The 24351-nt window shown below is 42.5% G+C and overlaps 1 protein-coding gene across 3 annotated transcripts in view; it reads right to left on the reverse strand.

The window, feature by feature from the left end:
- Positions 1-24351, reverse strand: part of slc49a4 (solute carrier family 49 member 4) — a 58222-nt gene that overhangs the window by 14287 nt on the left and 19584 nt on the right. Inside the window, exons 4-8 of one of the 3 annotated variants that reach the window (XM_041200713.1) lie at positions 18013-18142; positions 7815-7914; positions 7092-7159; positions 2419-2546; positions 1376-1558 (exon numbers count right to left, since the gene is read on the reverse strand). In XM_041200713.1, the coding sequence (XP_041056647.1) occupies positions 1376-1558; positions 2419-2546; positions 7092-7159; positions 7815-7914; positions 18013-18142 (609 nt within the window). Of the gene's footprint in view, positions 1-1375; positions 1559-2418; positions 2547-7091; positions 7160-7805; positions 7915-18012; positions 18143-24351 lie in introns of all 3 variants that reach the window. The other 2 variants (XM_041200712.1, XM_041200714.1) reach the window with 2 other exon arrangements.

Raw genomic sequence — 24351 nt, forward strand, 5'->3', positions numbered from 1 at the left:
CAATGGCATTATCATCGCTGAACCCCTACTATCAACAACCTGAGGCTTATCATTAACCAGAAAATGAACTGGACCGGCCATATAAATGCTGTGGCTACAAGAGCAGATCAGAGGCTGGGAATTCTGCAGTAACTCATTTCCTGACTCCTCAAAGCCTGCCCACCTTCTACAAGGCACAAGTCAGGAGTGTCATGCAATACTCTCCACTTGCCTGGATGAATGTAGCTCCATCAACACAGAAGAAGCACAACACCCTGCAGGACCAAGCAACCTGCTTGATTGGCACCCCATCCACCACCTTCAATATTCACTTCCTCCACCACTGACGCACAGTGGCAGTAGTGTGTACCATCTACAAGACACACTGCAAGGCTTACCAAGCCTCCTTCGACAGCACCTTCCAAACACCTCTACCACCTAGAAGAACAAAGGCAGCAGATGCATGGGGACACCACCACCTACAAGTTCCCCTCCAAGCCACACACCATTCTTATTTGGAACTACATAGTTACAGTGAAGGAATGGCAAATTCAAATTCCTGGAACTCCCTTCCTAACAGCACTGTGGGTGTTCCTACAAAACATGGGCTGCAACGGTTTAAGACGACAGCTCACCACCACCATCTCAAGGGCAATTGGGGATGGGCAATAAATGCGGGCCGAGCCAGCAATGTCCACATTCCATGAACAAATAGAGAAAAAAAAAGGTATTTGGCTATTTGAGCCTGACCTTTACAGCCATGACTTTAATGTAACTGGCTGGTGCTAGATAACTTTGAGACGGTGTATACCTTTTATGGAATCGTTACAGGAGTTTCAAATGCCCACAGGAAAGAGCTGAGGTTTAGTTGTATATAAGTGTAGAGAATGCAACTGTGTACCCAAAACCATGACTGATTGACAGCACAAATGCCTGTACACTGCACTGGTCACCGACACAGGTAGTACTCACACAGATCTCACCAACCTACTTTCAAATGCAAGAAGGTTTATGGAGCTAGTCTACTGTATTGCTGACCATTTGCAATGTCTTACGTGAACAGTTTTCAGTTAAAATTGCACTGTCTTCATGCTAAGAAACTAGGTCAGTACGTAAGAATTTTTCAACGTATACTGCAATTTGACAGAAAACCTAAAATAACACAGCATGCCACTTTCGCAGATGCTTAATGCAGAATCCTGTGATACAAATAACTTATTCGTTTGGCAAGGCTAAATTCCTTGCATCCACTGTCCTCTTACTAGTGGGAGAATCTTACAAGGCACAAAAATAGCTCATAACACACATTTACTCAGGTATCACAGAGCACATTTTGAAGTCTAGAAAGAATCAATACATCTGAAAATAAATTATTCATAAAAAGGTTCAAAATTACCTGTATGATAAAATGCCAGGAACATTAATAATAATCCCATGAAGACATTACTCAAGAAGGTTACAAATCCACAAGTTATCCCCTCAGGCACTGGGTACACAGTCTCCACAAGTAGTTCAAAGAAGAAGGGAACACTGCTGGTAATGAATACCCCAACTAATATGCACGATGTATATAATGTTGCTGCAATGACAAATAAAGCCAGGTTTTTAGAAAAATGATCCAACAGTTCCACTTACACTATTGACACAAACATGTAGGTTAGTAAGTAGGAAGTCACTATATTAATCATCCCTTCCTCCCCATTTTTCCCAATGAGGAGCTGTGTTGCAAATCAAGGAGGTTGGAAGGGGAAAAGAGGAGAAAGAAAAAGTGCACACAGGAGTGACATAAGGAAGAGAGCATGAGAGAAAAGAGAAAGGGAGAGAAACACAAGAGAGAGAGAGAGAGAAAAAAAACGAGGCAGCTTTAACATTGCCTTTATCGACGTGTTGAGTGTGGTTTCTTCTGCCACTCCCTTATTTTGTTCCTTAATAAATGCTGTTCATCTTATAATAACTTCCAATCCTGAGAATGGGTCATTGGACATGGGAACTTGGGCTCACTGACTTCTCCCGATATCAGATTGTTATAAATTGAAGTCAGTAATGAAAGCTTTTACAAGATGAGTAAGGTGCACCTAATTGTATTCAAAATGGAAAACAGAAACACCTACCATCACTGCCTCATTACAGTTGCACAGAATAAAATGCGGTGGTGGTGAGAGGAGATTCCCAGGGTGATAAATATTTTGTGTACCTCTCCATGGCCTATCAAGGGAAGCATTTATTATCAAACTGAAGGCATAATCAATGCGTTCTTCACATTGGAAGCACTTAATGGGATTTGGATACAATAAAACAAACAGAAACCCCTTCAGCTTAAAATAGACAGGATTGAAATCTGGAAATGTAAAGCACAGATTACACAAATTAATAAATTGAAATTTATTCTCTAAAGAAACCCAAATCGGGATTTATTTGTTCTCATTATGAATTAAGTACCTGGTGTTACAGGCAAGTGAGTGACACCCTTGAAGCAGGTGAGGGCTACCCATGCAGATGACAGTGTGGCTCCAGAGAATAGCAGGAGCAGGATGAGTTTTAGCACTCCTCTGAAGAAGTCTGCAAATCTGCAATAAGGGACATAAAAGATGAGTCTCTCTACGGTTGCTGAACTAAACTGGGCATAAAAGAAATGTTAAAAAGCAACATTCATGTAGTAAAAACATGCATTTATAATAGTGTCTTATCATGCCTTCACAGGGAATGGATTACTTTTGAAGTCTAATCATTGTTATATAGGTAAACATGGTACCTAATCCGCGCATAACTAAGGACAACGAACAAATGCACAATCAGATGTGTTTTTGGTGAGTTTGGAACACTGGCCATAACACAGAAGAATTCCAGATATGTGAAACAAATCAAACGATTACAGTGAAGGATTAGTGGATGTCTGAAAAACATTGGGGAAAAACTAGAATTCCACCCAAAGTCTTATCTCTGTCAATTCCATGACTTTTCAATGACTTTGGGCCCTTTTTGAAAATTTCCATGACTTTAACAGGCCTGGAATATATAAATAACTTTTCCATGATGTTCCAAGGTTTTCCTTTACCTGCAGGAAATCGGACCTCCTTCTCTTCTATGAATAAGCATGGAAACTGGGAGGCATCAGTTTAATGTTTCATTCCCAAGACTGTACTTTCAACAATACAACACACCCTCAGTACTGCTGAGGTCAGATTACGCACTGAGATCTGTCTTAGGGACAAGCCACAATCTCTGGCTCAGCAGTGACAGCTCTGCCAAGTGAGTCTAGCTGACAGCCATCTAGACATATTATTCACATATATCCCCTTTTCATCTTTGTTCATAGGAAAACTTCAAAACTTTATTGCAAAGTTGAAGCATTTCAAAGATCTGGGTTAGAAAAAAAAACTCTTTTGTAGAGGGTGACTAGCATGTGGAATTCTCTGCCACCAGAGTCTATAAATTAAAAGTCACCAAATCTTACAGCACAGAGCGAAGCCATTTGGCCAATTATGCTGATGCTGACCCTTTGAAGGAACTATCCAAATTAATCCCCATTCCTCCTGTTCTTTCCAAATAGTTCCACAAATGTTTTCCCTGTAAGTATATAATTCAATAACTTAAGAGTTAAAATTTGGGATTTGCACATGGGGATAAATAGGAAAAGGCATCCAAGCACTTCCTAATCAGTTGATAATACAATCTCATTCATTGTTCGCCCACCTCCTCTAGCCTAGCAATGAACTCTTCAGGAAGCTGTTTAAAAAAAATTATGTCCAATTCAAGTTAATTCTTCCAAGACTCTCCAGGAGAATCAAGTTCCAAGAGACTCTGGTAGCCCATTACTCATTTCAAGTTCAACTGGCACCACACTTCCAATACCTGGAAATGTCCTCTTCAACCAGGAACTTAGTTATACAAGACAGGAAGGAAATTCAGCCCAACATGCCTGTGCTGGCTCTTTGATAGAGCTACCCAATCAGGCCCACTCCCTGTGCTCTTTCCCCAAAGCCCTGCAAATCTTTCTCTTTTCAGGTATATATCCAATTTTTGCTCCTTCAAGAGAGCCAGCGTAGACACGAAAGGCTGAATAGCCTCCTCCCCTGCTGTAACTAAACAGATTTTCTTTTGGAATTATTTTAAGAAAAGTCAATTAGGGAGTTGAAAGAATATTTATGTGCATTTACACCATAGCTATAGTGTAATCACCAATTTTTCAGGTGATCTGGTATCACGGTCTAAGCTGATGTTGGAATGAAGCAGAGTGAGGCTCTCTAGAGGAGGAAACCTCAATCTGCTTTGCTTCAGACTCAGGTTGGACGTTAATAACCAATTTACATTACACACAAACATCAGGGGAAGTTCCTAAGCGAGAATGGGGAGCAAACAGGAAAATGGAGTATTACATCCCCAAATGGAGAAATATGCTGGTGCAGGCAGGCACTGATGAAGTGAATGACCGTTTTCAGTGCCATTCTATGATGGTTAACAGAATTGGAACATATTTCTACTACGGCATGCTGCATGCAGGAGTGCAGCACTTTTAATGCTATAAAACATTCCAAAGAGCTTCATGCCCAAGAGAACAAACCAAGTGGTAGTAACAGGATTAGGAAAGTTGACCGAAAACAGATTAATATGAGCTTTAGTGAGGCTTTTAAAAGATTGGGAACAAAGTAGCAAGGGGATGAGGTCTAGGAAGAGAATTCCAGTGAGTTGGATGTAAACGGCAAGCTGTTGATTATAATGACAACAACTTGTATTTACATAGCGCCTTTAAGAGAGCAAAGCATTCCAAAGCGCTTCACAACAGTGTTATTCCAGCAAAATTTGAAACCGAGCCAGGCAGCTCAATATTAGTCACTGAACAAAATAAATGTATTAGATGAGGCTGCAGAGGAGAGCAACAAGATTGATCCCAAGTGCAAGGAGGATTAGTTATGAGAAAGATTAAGAGAAACTTGAGTTTTACAGTCAGGAAAGAAATGACCTCATCAAAATATTAAAATGCTATAGATGAAATACACACAGTTCAAAGACAGAAAACTAGGACCAGAGAACATAGATGGAAATTAATTTGTGTTGTCTGCTTATGGACAAATAAAAAAAAAATTCAGTGGTACTTTACACTTTAATATTTAAATAGAAAACTATCAAGAATTACAGCGATGCCAGAAAGTGAATCAATACGCTTTTTCTGAAAGTGCAATGCCATTTAAATATACTTTAATATAAGCACTTGAAAATACAATTAAAATTGATACCCTCATCAAATAGGAAATTAATACAAAGATACCAACTGAAGCCATAAAAATAGAATCTTAGCTTCTTGCTTTTAACAAATCCTTCCAACAATAGCGTTGTTTGTTGAGAACAGAAATCCTGTTCAGGCCTCCTTCAGTGGTCCAGCAGGGCACATGAAGGCAGTTTATGGGTGACCTATTGGGTTCCAGATCTTTGCTGATGCAAGTCTGAAGGTTACTAAGATAAAAGCAAAATAGTGCAGAGGCTGTAAATCTGAAACAGAAAACGCTGGAAAAACTCTTCTTCAGAGCTCTGAAGAGTCATTTGGACTCGAAATGTTAACTCTGTTTTTATCTCTACAGATGCGGCTACACCTGCTGAGTTTTTCTATCATTTTCTGCTTTTGTTCAAGGTTACTAAGAATGTGTGTGTGCATAGGTCAGTGTGACCACCTGGCTGGAGGGTGAGTAGCAAGGAACTCTGAAGCAGTGGTCTCCAATTGTCATCAATAATAGAAAGATACAACTAGGATAGGTTTCCTATATTAGAACAGTGATTGCACCTCTAAAATTCTTAGCTGATGGTAAAGTACTTTGGGACATCCTGAGGTCATGAAAGGCACTATGTAAATACAAGTAAAAACAGGAAAGTCTGAAATTACTCAGCGCATCTGGCAACATCTGTAGAGAGAGAGAGTTAACATTTCAGGTCTGTCACCTTTCATGAGAACTGTCACCATCCAAGCCCACAACCTCTAGAATCTGGCACTCCTCCTCTAACAGCACAGTGGGTGTATCAAGGCCTCACAGACTGTAGAAATTCAAGTAGGGAGCTCACCTCAAGGACAGTTAGGGATTGGCAATAAATGCTGGCCTCGTCAGCAAAACCCACAACCCCATGCACAATTTTTTTTAAAAAGATGCCAAGTCTAAATGGCACATGGAGCTGGATAAGAATAAATATCGTAGCCCAGCTAGCCTATTCATCTGAAGGACTAATCTGATATCTTTCCTAACCAAAATTCATTCCTTGCTGGATTAGATCCTATCATTTTCAAATATATTCCACTTCCAAAGAGCTTTACTGGTTTTAGAACCATAAAGGAATCTTTCACCTAGAGATGGCTCCAGGTGAACCTTGAGAAACATAGCCATTACTAATTACCGGATACTTCAACGGTAGAGCCTGTGGGCTGTGAAACATGTGAACAATATAATTATACATTTTGTCCTTCCAAATATAGAACATGATTCAAGCCCAGCAGTGCAATGAGTACATAATTGAATTAAAGTTATGGCACCCTTGAAAACTACGCTCATACCGACCTTTGATTATATGGCTTAAAAACGAAACCAGAAAGAAAAATCCATGGTCGGATGTTGTTTTTAAATTCATTTACGGGATGTGGACATCGCTGGCTAGGCCAGCATTTGCTGCCATCCCTAATTGATTTTGAGAAGGTGGTGGTGAGCTGCCTTCCTGAACCGCTGTAGTCCCTGTGGTATAGGTACACCCACAGTGCTGTTAGGGAAGGAGTTCCAGGATTTTGACCCAGCGGCAGTGAAGGAACAATGATGAATTTCAAGTCAGGATGGTGAGTGGCTTGGAGGGGAACTTCCAGGTGGTGGTATTCCCATGTATCTTCTTGTCCTTATCCTCGTCCTTCTAGGTTGCAGCAGTTGCAGGTTTGGAAAGTGCTGCCTAAGGAGCCTTGGTGAGTTTCTGCAGGGCACCTTGTAGATGGTACACACTGCTGTCACTATGTTTGTGGATGGCGTGCTGATCAAATGGGCTGCTTTGTCCTGGATGGTGTCAAGTTTCTTGTATAATGTGTATCAAATGCATGATGTACATCAAAAAATAAATCTCTTGGATAGGTAAATATAAATAAGACTAACCGTGCAATCATTATTCCAACAACACAGCCACCAATTGTTGACCAAAACCCAATCCAACCGGCATCAACCTGAAAAGAGAAGTTAAAGGATTAATGAACACACAAAACTGATTGCTTGCTACTATCTCTTCCAAAACAAGACATCTCGGACATCTCAACCTATTGCTTAGGAAGTATACAATCATACAATGATAGAGCACAGCAGGCCATTTAGCCCAGCGTGCTTGTGCTGGCTCTTTAGTAGGCCAACCCAACTTGCCCCACTCTCCTGCTTCCTCCCCATGGCTCTGATTTTTTTCCTTTCAAGCTTTACCTGAAATATAGGATAGAAACCTTGTTGAGACGCTAGGCCACAGGCCATTCCAAGAGTGCATAACATGTCACGTGCTCTCTGGTTTCTGGAAATGTAGTTCTCAATTAATTAAATTGACCTAAATTTGACCTTGCTCACTAAGTGTTCTATACTTGTATAAGGTTGGAGTACACATGCAGCTAACAAATGGAAGATCTGCAAAAATCAGAAAAACCTTAAAATCAAACGTCCACAAGAGAACAATGAAGATAATCCTCAAGTAACAACCTTAACCATTATATCTAGTCCTGTGCACATCACACTAAGAGGCGGTACCTACAGTCTGTAGGAGTTGGTTATGCTAGAGCCGTTTTAGAGAATAAACTTTTAATTGAAGGACAAAAAAACATCCCAGCTTCTTACCTGGCTCACCTTGAGTGGCGTTAGAATTACGTCCAATACACCTGACCAGCCTGCTAATATTCCCAGAGGCATAGCAAAAGCCAATGCAATCATCAGAAACCTGAAATTGCTACAGTGGCAAAATAGGACATTTAAAACATTACTTTCAAGTCAGGCCTGTGGCACTAAATTAACTTGTACACAACAATTGTCTCAAAATGCATAAGATACTTGAAGTTTATCACATTTTGGAAGCTTTAGTAAACAAGATGCAATCAGAGAATTACCACAAACTATGACCAATCATCTTATAAAGTACAGATGTGATTTCAGATAAATCCCAAGCTGCACTAAGAATTACACTACCAGCCAATTTAAGATTATCAGTTGAGTTCACAATGTGGCTTACTTACATCTGCTAGAAGCCACATATTTATGCTTGTCCAGGCATTGTACCTATTTTGAATTAAACAAGAGTGGGGGAAAGAGATCCCCGGCGATTCGCCATGGCAATGCTGTGAGCAGTGTCAACCTGCCAGCCAATCAGCATTCTTTTTTCACACAACATGAATTTTGGCATTCTTGCATCTGTCCTGATTAGGGCAAGACAAAAACCTTCGACAGCATGTCTCTTTTTGCAGCAATACTCAAGCTACATATGAACAATCATATGGATTAAGAGCAGGAGGCCATTCTGCCCCTTGAGCCACTCCACCATTCAATAAGATCATGGTTGATCTGATTATGGCCTCAATTCCAAACTCCAGCCTACTCCAGATATCCTTTCGCTCCTATTAGTCAAGAATCTAACTCTGCTGTAAAAATATTCAATGACCCTGCCTCCACCACACTCTGAGGAAGAGAGTTCCAAAGACTCTCAACCCTAAGAAAATAATTTCCCCTCATTTCTGTCTTAAATGGGAGACTCCCTTTTTAAACCATATTCCCTAGTTCTAGTCTCTCCCACCTTGTCAAGTACCTTCAGGATCTTATGTTTCAATAAAATCGCCTCTTATACTTCTAAACTCCAATGAATACAGACGCAGCTTGTTCAACCTTTCCTCTTAAGATAACCTCCCATCTCAGGTATCAGTCGAGCGAACCTTCTCTGAACTATTTCTAATGTATTTATATCCTTTCTTAAATAAGGAGACCAAAACTGCACACAGCACACAGATGTGATCTCATCAAAACTCTGTACAACTATAGCAAAACATCATAACTTTTATCTTCCATTCCCCTTGCGATAAATTACAACATTCCATTTGCCTTCCTTATCAATTGCTGTTTCTACAAACTAACTTTTTGTGATTCATGTACCAGGACACTCAAATCCCTCTGTACCATTGAGTTCTGCAATCTCTCTCCATTTAAATATGCTGGTTTCTATTCCTCCTGCCAAAGTGGACAAGTTCACATTTTCCCACATTATACTCCATCTGCCAAATTTTTGCCCATTCATCTAACCTACCTATATCACTCTGCAGGCTCCTTATGTCCTCTTGACAACTACTTTACTACCTAACTTATTTTACTACATATCTTTGTCTCATCAGCAAATTTAGCAGCCATATTTTAGATCCCTTCAACAAAAACTGAAAACACTGGAAAAACTCAGGTCTGACAGCATCTTTGGAGAGAGAAAAACAAAATTAACGTTTCGAGTCCATATGGCCCTTCTTCAGGGCTGAGAAGTGGAAATGTGATGATGTGATGAAATGTATACTGTTGGGGGGGGGGGGGGGGGGGGCGCAGGTAGAGACTGGATAGAAGGCCAGCAACAGGTGGGGACAACGGAGGGATTGACAAAGATGTCATGAACTAAAGGACAAAGGGGTTATTAATGGTGGTGGTTAGTCCTAAAGAAGGTGCTAATGGTGGCGTAAAGGTAAGAAAGCAGGATAAGGGTAGCATTGTATGAAAGAACAACATAGAACAAGTGACAGATGACTCTGTATGGGATGGCTGGGGGAGGGGGTGGTGGTGGGGAAAAAAAAAGTTTGAGAAAATGGGATCAAAAAGGGGATAAAACTATGGGTAAATGAATAAAAATAAAAATAAAAAATGGATAAAAAATAAAAATGAACGAAGAAAGGGGATTTAAAAGAGGGGATGAGGATGGAGGAGAGTTCATGGTCTGAAGTTGTTGAACTCAGAAGGCTGTATGGTGCCTAATCGGAAGATGAGGTGCTGTTCCTCCAGTTTGCATTGGGCTTTGCTGGAACATTGCAGCAGGCGAAAGATGGACACGTGGGCATGAGAGCAGGGTGCAGTGTTGAAATGGTAGGCGACCGGAAGGTCTGGGTCATGCTTGCAGACAGACCTGAGGTTTTCCACGAAGTGGTCACCCAGTCTATGTTTGGTCTCCCCTATGTAGAAGAGACCGCATGGGAAGCAGCAAATGCAGTCGGCCAAATTGAAGGAGGTACAAGTGAAGTGCTGCTTCACCTGAAAGAAGTGTTTGGGCCCATGGACCATGAGGAGGGAGAAGGTAAAGAAGCAGGTGTTGCACCTTCTGTGATTGCATGGGAAAGTGCCGTGGGAAGGGGATGAGGCACTGGGAGTGATGGAGGAGTGGACCACGGTCCTTATGGAATGCTGATCGGCTGTTGGGAGGTGGGGGGGGGGGTGTTGAAAGTGTTCGGTGGTGGCATCATGCTGGAGTTGGCAGAAATGGTGGAGGATGATCCTTTGAATACGGAGGCTGGTGAGGTGAAAAGTGAGGGCAAGGGGGCCCTATCATGCTCTGCAGGGGGGGTGTGGGGTGTGTGAGGGCAGAGGCGCGGGAGATGGGTCAGGCACGGCTGAGGGCCCTGTCAACCACAGCGGTGGGGGGGGGTGGGGGCTCAGTTAAGGAAGAAGGGAGACATGCCAGAAGCGCTGTTTTGGAAAGTGGCATCATCAGAACAGATGCGACGGAGGTGAACGAACTGAGAGAATGGGATGGAGTTCTTACAGGAAGCAGGGTGTGAGGAGCTGTAGTTGAGGTAGCTGTGGGAATCAGTGGGTTTATAATGACTATTGGTGGACAGTCTATCACCAGAAATGGAGACAGAGAGGTCATGGAAGGGAAGTGTCAGAGACAAACCATGTGAAGTTGATAGCATGGTGGAAATTGGAAGCAAAATTGATCAATTTTTCCAGGTCCAGACATGAGCATGAAGCGATGTATTGATAAGAGAGTTGTGGGAGGGGGCCTGAGTAGGACTGGAACAAGGAATGTTCCACATACCCCATAAAGAGACAGGCATAACTGGGAACCATGAGGGTATCCATAACCACACCTTTCATTTGGAGGAAGTGAGACAAGTTGAGGGAGAAATTGTTCAGTGGGAACACAAATTCAGCTAGATGGAGGAGAGTGGTGGTGGAGAGCTCTCAGACTATCTGGTGGAGGATGGAGGTGCAGAGGGATTGGACGTCCATGGTGAATAGGAGGCGGTTGGGGCCAAGGAACTGGAAATAGTTCATATGACATAGGGCATCAGAGGAATCGTGGATGTAGGTGGGAAGAGACTGGACAAGGGGAGAGAGAACGGAGTCAAGATAGAAAGAAATTAGTTCCATGGGACAAAAACAGGTTGGCACGATCGGTTTACCGGGGCAGTCCTGTTTGTGGATTTTGGGAAGGAGGTGGAAGCAGGCTGTCCGGGGATGGGAGACTATGAGGTTGGAAACTGTGGAGGGAAGATCTCCAGAGGAGATGAGGTCAGTTACAGTTCTGGAAACAATGGCATGACGTTCGGTGGTGGGGTCATAGTTCAGGGGGAGCTAGAAAGAAATGTCTGAGAGTTGGCACTCAGCCTCTGCAAGGTAGAGGTCAGTACGCCAGACAACAACAGCACCAACCTTGTCGGCAGCTCTGATCACAAAGTCAGGGTTGGACCTAAGGGAATAGAGTGCAGCAAGTTCAGAAGGGGGCAAGTTAGAGTGAGTGACAAGGATTAGAAATTGAGAAGGCTGATGTCACGTCGACAATTCGCAATGAAAAGATCGAGAGCTGATAAGAGGCCAGAGGGAGGGGTCCCAGTGGAGGGAGAATACTGGAGGTGGGTGATAGGATCCATGGAATGGCGGGCGGTGAGCAGAGGACTCCTGCCCGAAGAAGTGAGCATGGAGACGAATGCAGTGGAAGAAGAGTTCAGCATCGTGCCGAGCCCAAAATTCATTAAGATGAGGGTGTAAGGGTGTGAAACTGAGTCCTCTGCTGAGTGTTGAACATTCAGTATCAGAGAGGGGAAGGTCAGAGGGTATGGTGAATACACGGCAAGGGCTGGGATTAGAAGACGGGATGGGGTCAGAGGGACAGAAAGGAGTGGAGGGTCCTGGATGGGCATTGGTACCAAGAAGCTGTTGGAGCTTGTGTTCTTTAGCATCTGAAAGGAAGAGGTAAAGTTTCTTGTTAAGGTGTCAGATGAGAGGAAGAATAAAATGAAACTGGGGACAAGGACAGCTTTGAGATAGGATGAGTCAGTGCTGCTGGAGAGAGAGGTCGAGTGTGTTAGTATAGTGGCGTATGGCATGGAGTGTGGATCTCAGAATGCGGCTTTCCACTTCTCTTCAGCTCTGAAGAAGGGTCATATGGACTCGAAACATTAACTTTGTCTTTCTCTCTCCACAGATGCTGTCAGAACTGCTGAGTTTTTCCAGCATTTTCTGTTTTTGTTTCAGATTTCCAGCATCTGCTGTATTTTGCTTTTATCTTAGATCCCTTCATCCAGGTCATTGATATAAATTGTAAACAGTTGAGGGCCCAGTACTGATCCCTGTGGCACTCCAGTCATCATATCTTGTCAACCCAAAAATGACCCATTTATGCCTGCTTTGTCTCCCGTTAGCCAACCAATCCTCTATCCATACTAGTATGGTACCCCCTACACCATGGGCTCTTATTTTGTATAGTAATCTTTGATTTGAGGAAATAACATGTGCTGTGGATAAAGGGGAACGAGTGGATGTACTGTACTTAGATTTCCAGAGGGTATTTGATAAAGTGCCACATCAAACGTAACTGCGTAAAATAAAAGTGCTCATGGTATAGAAGGTTGGCTGGCTAACAGGAAGCAGAGAGTAGAAATAAATGGGTCTTTTTCTGGTTGTCAAGATGTAATAGTGTAATCTAATCTCAGGGTACTTAAAGGAAGTGGCCCGAGAAATAGTGGATGCATTGGTGGTCATCTTCCTAGATTCTATAGACTCTGGAACAGTTCCTACAGATTGGAGGGTAGCTAATGTAACCCCACTATTTAATAAAGGAGGTAGAGAAAAAACGGAATTATAGACCAGAGAGCCTAACATTGGTAGTGGGGAAAATTCTAGAGTTCATTTTAAAAGATTTAATAGCTGAGCACTTGGAAAATAGTGGCAGAATTGGACAGAGTCAGCATGGATTTATGAAAGGGAAATCATGCTTGACAAATCTACTGGAATTTTTTGAGGACGTAACCAGTAGAGTTGATGAGGGGGAGCCAGTGGATGTGGTTTATTTGGACTTTCAGAAGGCTTTCAGCAAAGTCCCACATAAGAGATTAGCATGTAAAATTAAAGCGCATGGGATTGGGGGTAGTGTATTGAGATGAATAGAAAACTGGTTGGCAGACAGGAAACAAAGAATAGGAATAAATGGGTTTTTTTCCGAATGGCAGGCAGTGACCAGTGGGGTACTGTAGGGATCGGTACTGGGAGCCCAGCTATTCACAATATATATTAATGATTTAAATGAGGGAACTAAATGTAATATCTCCAAATTTGCAGATGACACAAAGCTGGGTGGGAGGATGAGTTGTGAGGAGGATGCAGAGATGCTTCAGAGAAATTTGGACAAGCTGAGTGAGTGGGCAAATGCATGGCAGATGCAGTATAATGTGGATAAATGTGAGGTTACCCACTTTGGTAACAAAAACAGTAAGGCAGATTATCTGAATGGCTATAATTGAGAGAGGGGAATGTGCAACAAGATCTGGGTGTCCTTGTACACCAGTCGCTGAAGGTAAGCATGCAGGTGCAGCAGGCAGTAAAGAAGGCAAATGGTATGTTGGCTTTCATAGCGAAAGGATTCGAGTACAGGAGCAGGAATGTCTTGCTGCAATTATACAGGGCCTTGGTGAGACCACACCTGGAATAGTGTGTGCAGTTTTGGTCTCCTTATCTGAGGAAGGATGTTCTTGCTACAGAGGGAGTGCAGCAAAGGTTTACCAGACTGATTCCTGGGATGGCGGGACTGACATATGAGGAGAGATTGAGTCGGTTAGGATTATATTCGCTGGAGTTCAGAAGAATGAGGGGGGGGGGATCTCAAAAGTGGACAAACCTCCAGGTTCAGATGATTTGTGTCCCAAACTGCTGAGGGAGGCACAGGAGGAGATCGCAGGGGCTCTGATCCTAATTTTTAATTCCTCTCTGGCCACCGGGGAGGTGCCTGAGGACTGGAGAACAGCTAATATGGTTCCACTATTTGTGTTGTAGAGATAAGCCAGGGAACTACAGGCCAATGAGTCTCATGTCAATGGTAGGGAAACTATTGGAGAAAATTCTGAAGGAGAAGATCTATCTCCACTTGGAGAGGCAAGGTTTGATCAGGGATAGTCAGCATGGCTTTGTCAGAGGGAGGTCATGCCTAACAAATCTGATTGAATTTTTTGAGGAGGTGACCAGGTGTGTAGATGAGGGTAGTGCAGTTGATGCAAAGCCTTTGACAAGGTCCCACATGGAAGGCTTATAAAGAAGGCAAATGCACATGGGATACAGGGTAATTTGATAAGGTGGATTCAAAATTGGTTTAGTTGTAGGAGTCAGAGGGTGGTGACAGAAGGATGCTTTAATGACTGGAAGCCACTGCCCAGTGGCGTACCATAGGGATCTGTGCTCGGTCCTCTATTACTTGTCATTTATATAAATGACATAGACGACTATGTCGGGGGTAGGATTAGTAAGTTTGCAGATGACACAAAGATTGGCCGGGTGGTTAACAGAGAGGTTGAGTGTCTTGGGCTACAGGAAGGTATAGACGGGATAGTCAAATGGGCAGATAAGTAGCAGATGGAATTTAACCCTGAAAAGTGTGAGGTGATACACTTTGGAAGGAGTAATTTGACAAGGAAGTATTCAATGAACAGTACGACACTAATAAGTTATGAGGAACAAAGGGACCTTGGAGTGTGTGTCCATAGATCTCTGAAGGCGGAGAGGCATGTTAGTGGGGTGGTGAAAAAGGCATATTTTTCCTCACATCCCCCCATAACCTCCTGCCCCTCACCTTGAACTTATGTCCCTCTGTGACTGGACTGACCCTTCAATGAAAATTGAGGCATAGATTACAAAAGTAGGGAGGTCATGTTGGAGTTGTATAGAACCTTGGTGAAGCCACAGCTGGAGTAGTGTGTGCAGTTCTGGTCGCCACGTTATAGGAAGGATGTGATTGCACTGGAGGGGGTCCAGGATGTTGCCTGGGATGAAACATTTAAGTTATGACGAGAGGTTGGATAGACTTGGGTTGTTTTCGGTGGAGCAGGGAAGACTGAGGGGCAACCTGATAGGTGTACAAGAATATGAGGGGCATGGACAGAGTGAATAGGGAGCAGCTGTTCCCCTTAGTTGAAGGGTCAGTCACAAGGGGACATAAGTTCAAGGTGAGGGGCAGGAGGTTTAAGGGGGGATGTAAGGAAAAACTTTTTTTACCCAGAGGGTGGTGACGGTCTGGAATGCACTGCCTGGGAGGGTGGTGGAGGTGGGCTGCCTCACATCCTTTAAAAAGTACCTTGGCATGTCATAACATTCAAGGCTATGGGCCAAGTGCTGGTAAATGGGATTAGGTAGGTAGGTCAGGTATTTCTCACGTGTCGGTGCAGACCCGATGGGCCTCTTCTGCACTCTGTGATCTCATAGAAACCTATAAAATTCTAACAGGACTAGACAGGTAGATGCAGGAAGGATGCTCCCGATGGTGGGGGAATCCAGAACCAGGGGTCACAGTCTGAGGATACGGGGTGGACCATTTAGGACTGAGGTAAGGAGAAATTTCTTCACCCAGAGTGGTGAGCCTGTGGAATTCGCTACCACAGAAAGTAGTTGAGGCCAAAATATTGTATGTTTTCAAGAATGAGTTAAGTACAGCTCTTGGGGCGAAAGGGATCATAGGATATGGGGAGAAAGCGGGAGCAGGCTATTAAGGTGGATGATCAGCCATGATCATAATGAATGGTGGAGCAGGCTCGAAGTGCTGAATGGCCTACTCCTGCTCCTATTTTCTATGTTTCTATGAGTGGTGTGCCACAGAGATTTGTGCTGGGGCCTCAACTGTTTATAATTTATATAAATGTCCTGAATGAAGGGATGGATGGGATGGTTGCCAAATGTGCTGATGACACAAAGATAAGTAGGAAAGTAAGTTGTGAAGAGGACATAAGGAGGCTACAAAAAGACATAGGTTAAGTGAATGGGCAAAGATCTGCCAAAAGGAGTATGATGTGGGAAAAGGTGAAATTGTCCATTTTGGCAGGAAGAATAAGAGAGAAGCATATTATCTAAATAGCAAGAGGTTGCAGAGCTCAGATTCAGTTATACAGAGCACTAGTGATACCATATATGAAGTACTGTTTACCTGAAGTATTGGACACCTTATTTAAGAAAGGATGCAAATATATTGGAAGCAGTTCAAAGAAGGTTTACTAAACTAATACCTGGATTGGGTGGCTTATCGTATAAGGAAAGGTTGGACAGGCTAAGCTTGTATCCCCCTGGAGTTTAGATGAGTAAGAGGTGGCTTGATTGAAACACAAGGTTCTGAGGGATATTGACAGGGTGGAAGCGGAGAGGACATTTCCTTTTGTGGGAGAATCTAGAACTAGGGGTCACTGTTTAAAAATAAGGGGTCGACCATTTAAAACAGAGATGAGGCAAAATTTCTTCTCTCAAAGGCTCACGAGTCTTTGGAACTCTCTTCTGAAACTGGCAGTGGAAGCTAAGTTTTTAAATACTTTTAAGGCAGAAGTGGATAGATTCTTGGTAAGCAAGGCAGTGACTGATTATCAGGGATAGGTGGGGTACAGATTTGTGACTACTATCAGATCAGTCATGATCTTATTGAGTGGCGGAGCAGGCTCATGGGCCAAATGGCCTATTCCTGCTACTTGTTCGTATGTAGCACCTCATCAAATGCCTTCTGGAAATCTAAGTGCAGCACATGCACAGGTTCTCCTTTATCCACATTGCTTGTTACTTCTTCAAAGAATTCTAATAAATTAGTCAAACATGATTTCCCTTTCACAAAACCATGTTGACTCTACCTGATAGTACTGACATTTAAATGCCCTGCTCATAACCTCCTTAATAATAGATGCCAATCGTTTCCCTATGACAGATGTTAAGCTAACTGGCCTGTAGTTCCCTGCTTTCTGCCCCCCTCCTACTCAATCTTTACTACCAAGCGACTATTTGTACGCCTCAGCTGAAGGTCAACAACATTCCCAAGTGCTGTACTTAGAAATCAGTTTAAATTAGGTAATCAAGTCCTAGAGTAGTGTCTGGACCTACAATCTCCTAAAGTACAAGAGCTCTTAATACCAGTAAGGAAATAAAGGGAGTAAAATCAGCAAGAACATTATGATGGCTTTTCTGTATGCCACATTCAGCATCTTCTAACGTCATGTTTAATACATCGAGATTCAGGAGTTCAATTCATAAGTTGAGTTCTTCCTGAAAGGTCACTCAGAAGGAAAAGTAAACATTGGAAATACTTTTATGCTGTATGATGCTGTACAAGATAAAATCAAAGTTGAAATCGATACAGATTTAAGAACAAAAACCCATGATAAGGAATTGCAAAGAAACTCATCTCTCCAGCTTTAACTCAGTGATCCTTGATTCAATAACCGATGTGCAAGAATGAGTTTCAATTTAATTATTTAATGACATGATCTTCAAGACTGATTAAAAGTGCAGTCACAGTAGCAAGTTCAAGATATATCTAACTTGACAGCATCAAGGGATACTTCAGAAATTTTCTTTGGCGCCTTGAAGGAATGATTTTCCTCAGCCATTGTAATGGCTTGTGGATAAAGTTACTCCATATTTCAACAATGGCACGAAGCTCTTGTCAGTCATGGATCACCTGGCACTACAAAAGTTCTGCTCAGCATCAAGATCTGGCAACATCTTGCACACAATTCTCAGCACGACAGGCTCCTCTGCCAGAATGTAAATTACCCAACACGATGCAGGGCAAACTTACCTGAGAAGTCTGTAGATGCTGTTTCTGTAATTGAGCCTCTGGCTTGCAGCAGCTATACTGGGTGGAAGAGGAGGTTGAGATGGGAAGTAGGCTGTCAAAACAACCAACAGCAAAGCAGTCGCACCAAATTCTGGAAGAGGAAAAAGGTCAGAGTGTCAAGACATACATTGATCAAAGAAATTCACACATCGGAGAAATTAATTCTCATGGAATGAATAACTGTGATAAAATCCAATGCAGGCCAAGAATTTTAGCATCAACATGCTGGTCATACAGTTAGCATTACCCTGCCTTAGAAAATATCCTTTTACTTTCCACTTTTTCTCGTTAAAAATAAAATATCCTTGGTACTTAAGTTGAAGTAGCAGCATTAACACATAACTACTAAATATACTAACAACTAGAATCATAAAAATCGTTGACCAAAGCACTTCAAGCAGGTCATCTGCATTGCATCAACAGTCAGGGTACCCCAGTGGATTTATTTTCTCAAGCATACCAACTCTTCCACACACTCTCCACAAACCACTTTCATCTCCTGGCAAATTCAATCCCTTGCTCGAGAATTAAGAGCTCTTCATTTTTAAAACAGAGGGGTGATCTCATTGCAAAAGGTAGCAAGTTAAGCTGATGATAGGTTCAAGATTAGTTAGATAGTTACTAATGATACCAATTTGCAGATAGAGTTAACTGCTCAAGCTGTCTTAAAAGTACACCCTTCTCTTTGAAGCCAAATAAGTTAGAACCTGCTGCAAAAGTTTTTCCTCTCATCTCCCCACCAATTTAATTTGATAAGCTTAAATGTCAAATGTGAGTACTAGCGCAGGGATGGTGAGGAACTTAATGAAACAGAAACTTACCCAGAGTGCTACAACAAGCATGTCATTTCAAAAGCATTCATTACTTCAACAACCCTATGCAATTAGTCTTGGCAACAAGTGTTGTCTTTAGCACTTTTCCTTTAAGCAAGATAGATATTCAGAAGGATTCCAGAATTATACTAGCTGTTTAGAAGGGCTCAATTTAAATTAATGACATTTCAGCTGTGATTCTCTCCTTCTACAGAAGTGGACATTTAAGATCTGCACTCTAATCACTCACTTAATTTCCCCATTAGGAATTCAGTGGCAGTGCATCATTTTTGGTATCATGAGAAAGTATAGCAAAAGAACTACTGGACCTTGTTCAAAAACGTGGCAATTTTAGTAGAACTGCAACTTTGGAATAGACAACATAAAGAGCATTTTAACATTTGAGAGAGCATGGTGTAATCAGCGCATACCACAATCAGTTCAAAAGGAAAAAAGATGTGGTTGCTAAGCTGAACAGGATATTCTTTCCAGTACCCCAGCACATTCACTAACTGCTTAAATTGTACAAAATTGTATTAAATAGCTGTTCTGATAATGATCTTAGTGAAAATGGACTTTAAAAAGAAAAAGTTTGGTCACAGAGCATAGATTGACAAAATCCATTACAGGGTCACAAATGGTACAACTGAGGCAAGATTGAAATAAATTGTAGTAGGAACATATAATGGGAGAAGCAAATTTCACCAAAAGGGTTACTGTTCTGTAGCCCTTGAGTCAGTTATTGGCAGTAGCGAGCCCCATTAATGGCATTAATCTGAAGCATGCAGTACTACAAATGGCTTAAAACATTACATTAGCTTAAAGCTGCCTCTGCTGTCAACAAGGGAGATATAATTGAGGCGAATTTGATAAGAGCATAGAGAATCCAAAACAAGGGGCACAATAAGAGCTAGGTCATTCAGGAGTGAAATCAGGAAGCAGTTTTGCACACAAACGGTACTGTGGAACTCTCTCTCCCAAAGTACCATGGATGCTGGGTCAAGTTAAATTTTCAAAATGGAGAGTGACAATTTTTAAAATTAGGTAAAGCTATCGAAGGATATGGATCAAAGGAGGATAAATGGAACCACGTTATAGAAAAGGCACAAGCTAAATGAATGGAGGGGCAGACTCGAGGGAATGATCTTTCCTGCCCCTAAATTGAGACAATGGTTAAAACACAGACAGAATTCCATGGTACAGCAATCATGGATGAACTCTGGATGGAGCAAGATTTATGAGCTAGGTGGTCAACTAAATGTTCCATCTTATACTCCAATTATTTGGAAGAGTACACAGCAACTTTTGCACATTATTTGTGGACAGATTTATATCTACTACACTTAACACGATCTTAAGTTTTATCTCGTGATCCGGAAATGTGTTTTTTTTTATTCATTGGATGTGAGCTTCGTTGGCTAGGCCAGCATTTATTACACATCCCTAATTGCCCTTGTTCAGAGTCAACCAAATTGCTGTGGTTGGAATCATGTGTAGGCCAGACCAGGCAAGGACAGATTTCCTTGCCTAAAAGATATTAGTGAACCAGATATGTTTTTAACGACAATCAACAATGGTTTCACCATTGGACTTTTAATTCCAGATTAATTTAATTCCAGAACATCTGCATGGTGGGATTTGAACCCGAGTCCCCAGAGCATTACCCTGGGTCTCTGGATTACTAGCCTAGTGACAAAACCACTACACCGTTGCCTTCCTCTAAGTTCAATCAGTTAAGTGTACAAATTAGTCAACAAGGAATCTGTGAATAAAACAGCAGCATGGAACTATTCGGCAGGCCATTAATAAAAACAAAGTGCTGGAAAACTCAGCAAGTCTGGCAGTGTCTGTGGCGAGAGAAACAGTTAACATTTTAAGTCCAATATGACTCTTCTTTGGAACCCCAGCTGCTGAGTTTTTCCAGCACTTTGTTTTCATTTCAGATCTCCGACGTCTGCAGTATTTTGCTTTTATTATAAGCAGGCTATTAATTTGTTTCCAAAGCGCTGGCCTGAAACAAATTCTTTTGCATGCCTCGGTGTCCGGACAGGCCATTTAATACACTTGCATAGGAGGCAAGAACTTCCAAAATACTAGAACTACAGAAAGAGGTGGAAAAAAAAGATGAGTCAAAAAGCAATAGAAGCATTCATGAACTAAAAGCCCAAGAAAAAGGAGCAGGGAAAGACCACATGCCACCTCGGGCCTGCTCCACCATTCAGTAAAATCATGGCTCACCTTCTACATCAACTCCTGTTCCCTGGCTTATCCCCATCTCCCTTGATTCCATTAGGGTCCAAAAACTTATTGTTCTGTCTTTAATATAGTCAATGACTGAACACCCACAGTCCTCTGTATCAAAGAATTCCAAGGATTCATAAGCCTCAGTGAACAAATTTCTCTGACTCAATTTTAAACGGCTGACCCTTTTTCCTGAGAGTATGACCCCTCCTCCCCCTCAACCCCCTGCCCACCATAACCAGGTCCTTGGGTCTGCAGCCAAGGGAAACAACCTGTCAATGTCAACCATGCCAAGTCCTCTAAGAATTTTATGTTTCAATTAGATCACTTTGAATTCTTCTTAACTCCAGAGAATATTGGCCCATTCTACTCTCCTCACAGGACATTCCCCTTATTTCAGGAATTTCACTTCCTCTGAGGCAAACACATCTTTTGTTAGGTATGGTCTCACCAAAGCTCTGTACAATTGCAGCAGGACTTTCTCACTCTTATACTCAAGCCCTTTGCTTAAAAGCTAGAACTGACATCCTAATTGTCTGCTGCACACACATTAGCTTTCAGTTTATTCATTTACTATGCTTGGTTTCTTTACATGATATCCTGGAGACACAGAAGATAAAAGCTAAAAACTGCGGATACTGGAAATCCAAAACAAAAACAAAAACACCTGGAAAAACTCAGCAGGTCTGGTAGCATCTGCGGAGAGCAGCACAGTTAACGTTTTGAGTCCGCATAACCCTTCAACAGAACTAAGTAAAAATAGAAAAAAGGTGAAATATAAGCTGGTTTTAGGGAGGGGTGTAGAGTAGAGCTGGATAGAGGGCCAGTGATAGGTGGAGATAACCAAAAGATGTCACAGACAAAAGGACAAAGAGGTGTTGAAGGTGGTGATATTATTTGAGGAATGCGCTAATTAAGGATAGCAAGCAGGACAAGCAAGGTATAGATAGCCCTAGTGGGGGTGGGGTGGGGTGAAGGAATCAAAAAAGGCTAAAAGGTAGAGATAAAACAAGGATGGAAATACATTTACAAATAATGGAAATAGGTGGGAAAAGAAAAATCTATATAAATTATTGGAAAAAAAGGTGCGGGGGGGGGGAGGAGGGGATGAAATTGGAAAGGGGGTGGGGATGGAGGAGAGAGTTCATGATCTAAAATTGTTGAACTCAATATTCAGTCCAGAAGGCTGTAAAGTGCTGTTCCTCTAGTTTGCATTGAGCTTCACTGGAACAATGCAGCAAGCCAAGGACGGACATGTGGGCATGAGTAGGGTTGAGTGTTGAAATGGCAAGCGACAGGGAGGTCTGGGTAATGCTTGCAGACAGACCGAAGGTGTTCTGCAAAGCGGTCACCCAATCTGGGTTTGGTCTCTCCAATGTAGAGGAAACTAGATTGGGAGCAATGAATGCAGTAGACTAAATTGAGGGAAGTGCAAGTGAAATGCTGCTTCACTTGAGTGTTTGGGCCCTTGGACGGTAAGGAGAGGGGAAGTAATGGGTCAGGTGTTGCACCTTCTGCGGTTACTTGGGAAGGTGCCGTGGGAGGGGGTTGAGGTGTAGGGGGTGATGGAGGAGTGGACCAGGGTGTCCCGAAGGGAACGATCCCTGTGGAATGCCGCTGGGGGTGGGGGGTGAAGGGAAGATGTGTTTGCTGGTGGCATCATGCTGGAGTAGGCGGAGGATGATCCTTTGAATGCGGAGGCTGGTGGGGTGATAAGTGAGGACAAATGGGAGGGAGAAGAAGGTGTGAGGGCGGATGCGCGGGAGATGGGCCTGACATGGTTAAGGGCCCTGTCAACCACCGTGGGTGGAAAACCTCGATTAAGGAAGAAGGAGGACATGTCAGAGGAACTGTTTTTGAAAGTGGCATCATCAGAACAGATGTGACGGAGGAGAAGGAACTGAGAGAATGGGATGGAGTCCTTACAGGAAGCGGGGTGTGAGGAGCTGTAGGAGTCGGTAGGCTTGTAATGGATATTGGTGGACAGTCTATCACCAGAAATTGAGACAGAGAGGTCAAGGAAGAGAAGGGAAGTGTCAGAGATGGACCACGTGAAAATGATGGAGAGGTGGAAATTGGAAGCAAAATTAATAAATTTTTCCAGGTCCAGACAAGAGCATGAAGCAGCACCGAAGTAATCATCAATGTACCGGAGAAACAGTTGTGGGAGGGGGCCGGAGTAGGACTGGAACAAGGAATGTTCCACATACCCCATAAAGAGACAGGCAAAGCTGGGGCCCATAGCCACACCTTATTTTTGGAGGAAGTGAGAGGAGTTTAAGGAGAAATTGTTCAGTGTAAGAACAAGTTCAGTCAGACGGAGGAGAGTAGTGGTGGATGGGGATTGTTCGGGCCTCTGTTAGAGGAAGAAGCGGCGAGCCATCAGACCATCCCAGTGGGGGATAGAGGTGTAGAGGGATTGGACAACCATGGTGAATTCCGAATTCGTCCCACCCCCACCCCTCCCCTTTTCCAATAATTTATATAGATTTTTCTTTTCCCACCTATTTCCATTATTTTTAAATGAATTTCCATCCATTGTTTTATCTCTACCTTTTAGCCTTTTTTGATTCCTTCACCCCACCCCACCCTCACTAGAGCTATCTATACCTTGCTTGTCCTGCTTTCTACCCTTAATTAGCACATTCCTCAGATAATATCACCACCTTCAACACCTCTTTGTCCTTTTGTCTGTGACATATTTTGGTTATCTCCACCTATCACTGGCCCTCTATCCAGCTCTACCCTCCTCCCCTAAAACCAGCTTATATTTCACCTCTTTTCTATTTTTACTTAGTTCTGTTGAAGGGTCATTTGGACTTGAAACGTTAACTGTGCTCCTCTCCGCAGATGCTGCCAGACCTGTGAGTTTTTTTCAGGTATTTTTGTTTTTGTCCTGGAGACACATGTGTATCAAGAGTGGCGAGGAGCAGGAGAGATTCACAAGATTGGCCCAATCCTCCACATCTTTCAGTCAAGGGGAAAAATAAATTTTGTTCATGCACCCTCCCCAAAACAGCTGTTCTGTAAGTGATTCCAACGCATCTTTGCATATGCTGAATCATAGAATGGTTACAACACAGAAGGAAGTCATTTGGCCTGTAATGTCTATGCAAGAGTTATTCCCACTCCCCGCCTGTTCTCTGTAGCCTGGCAATTTTCTCTCTTCAGGTGCTTATCCAATTCCCTTTTGTCATGAAAATGGAATAATTTTCATAATATTATTGTGATCTATTGTAAAGGTAGG

This window comes from Carcharodon carcharias, chromosome 12 (genome assembly GCF_017639515.1).
Source record: "Carcharodon carcharias isolate sCarCar2 chromosome 12, sCarCar2.pri, whole genome shotgun sequence".
Classification (NCBI taxonomy): domain Eukaryota; kingdom Metazoa; phylum Chordata; class Chondrichthyes; order Lamniformes; family Lamnidae; genus Carcharodon; species Carcharodon carcharias.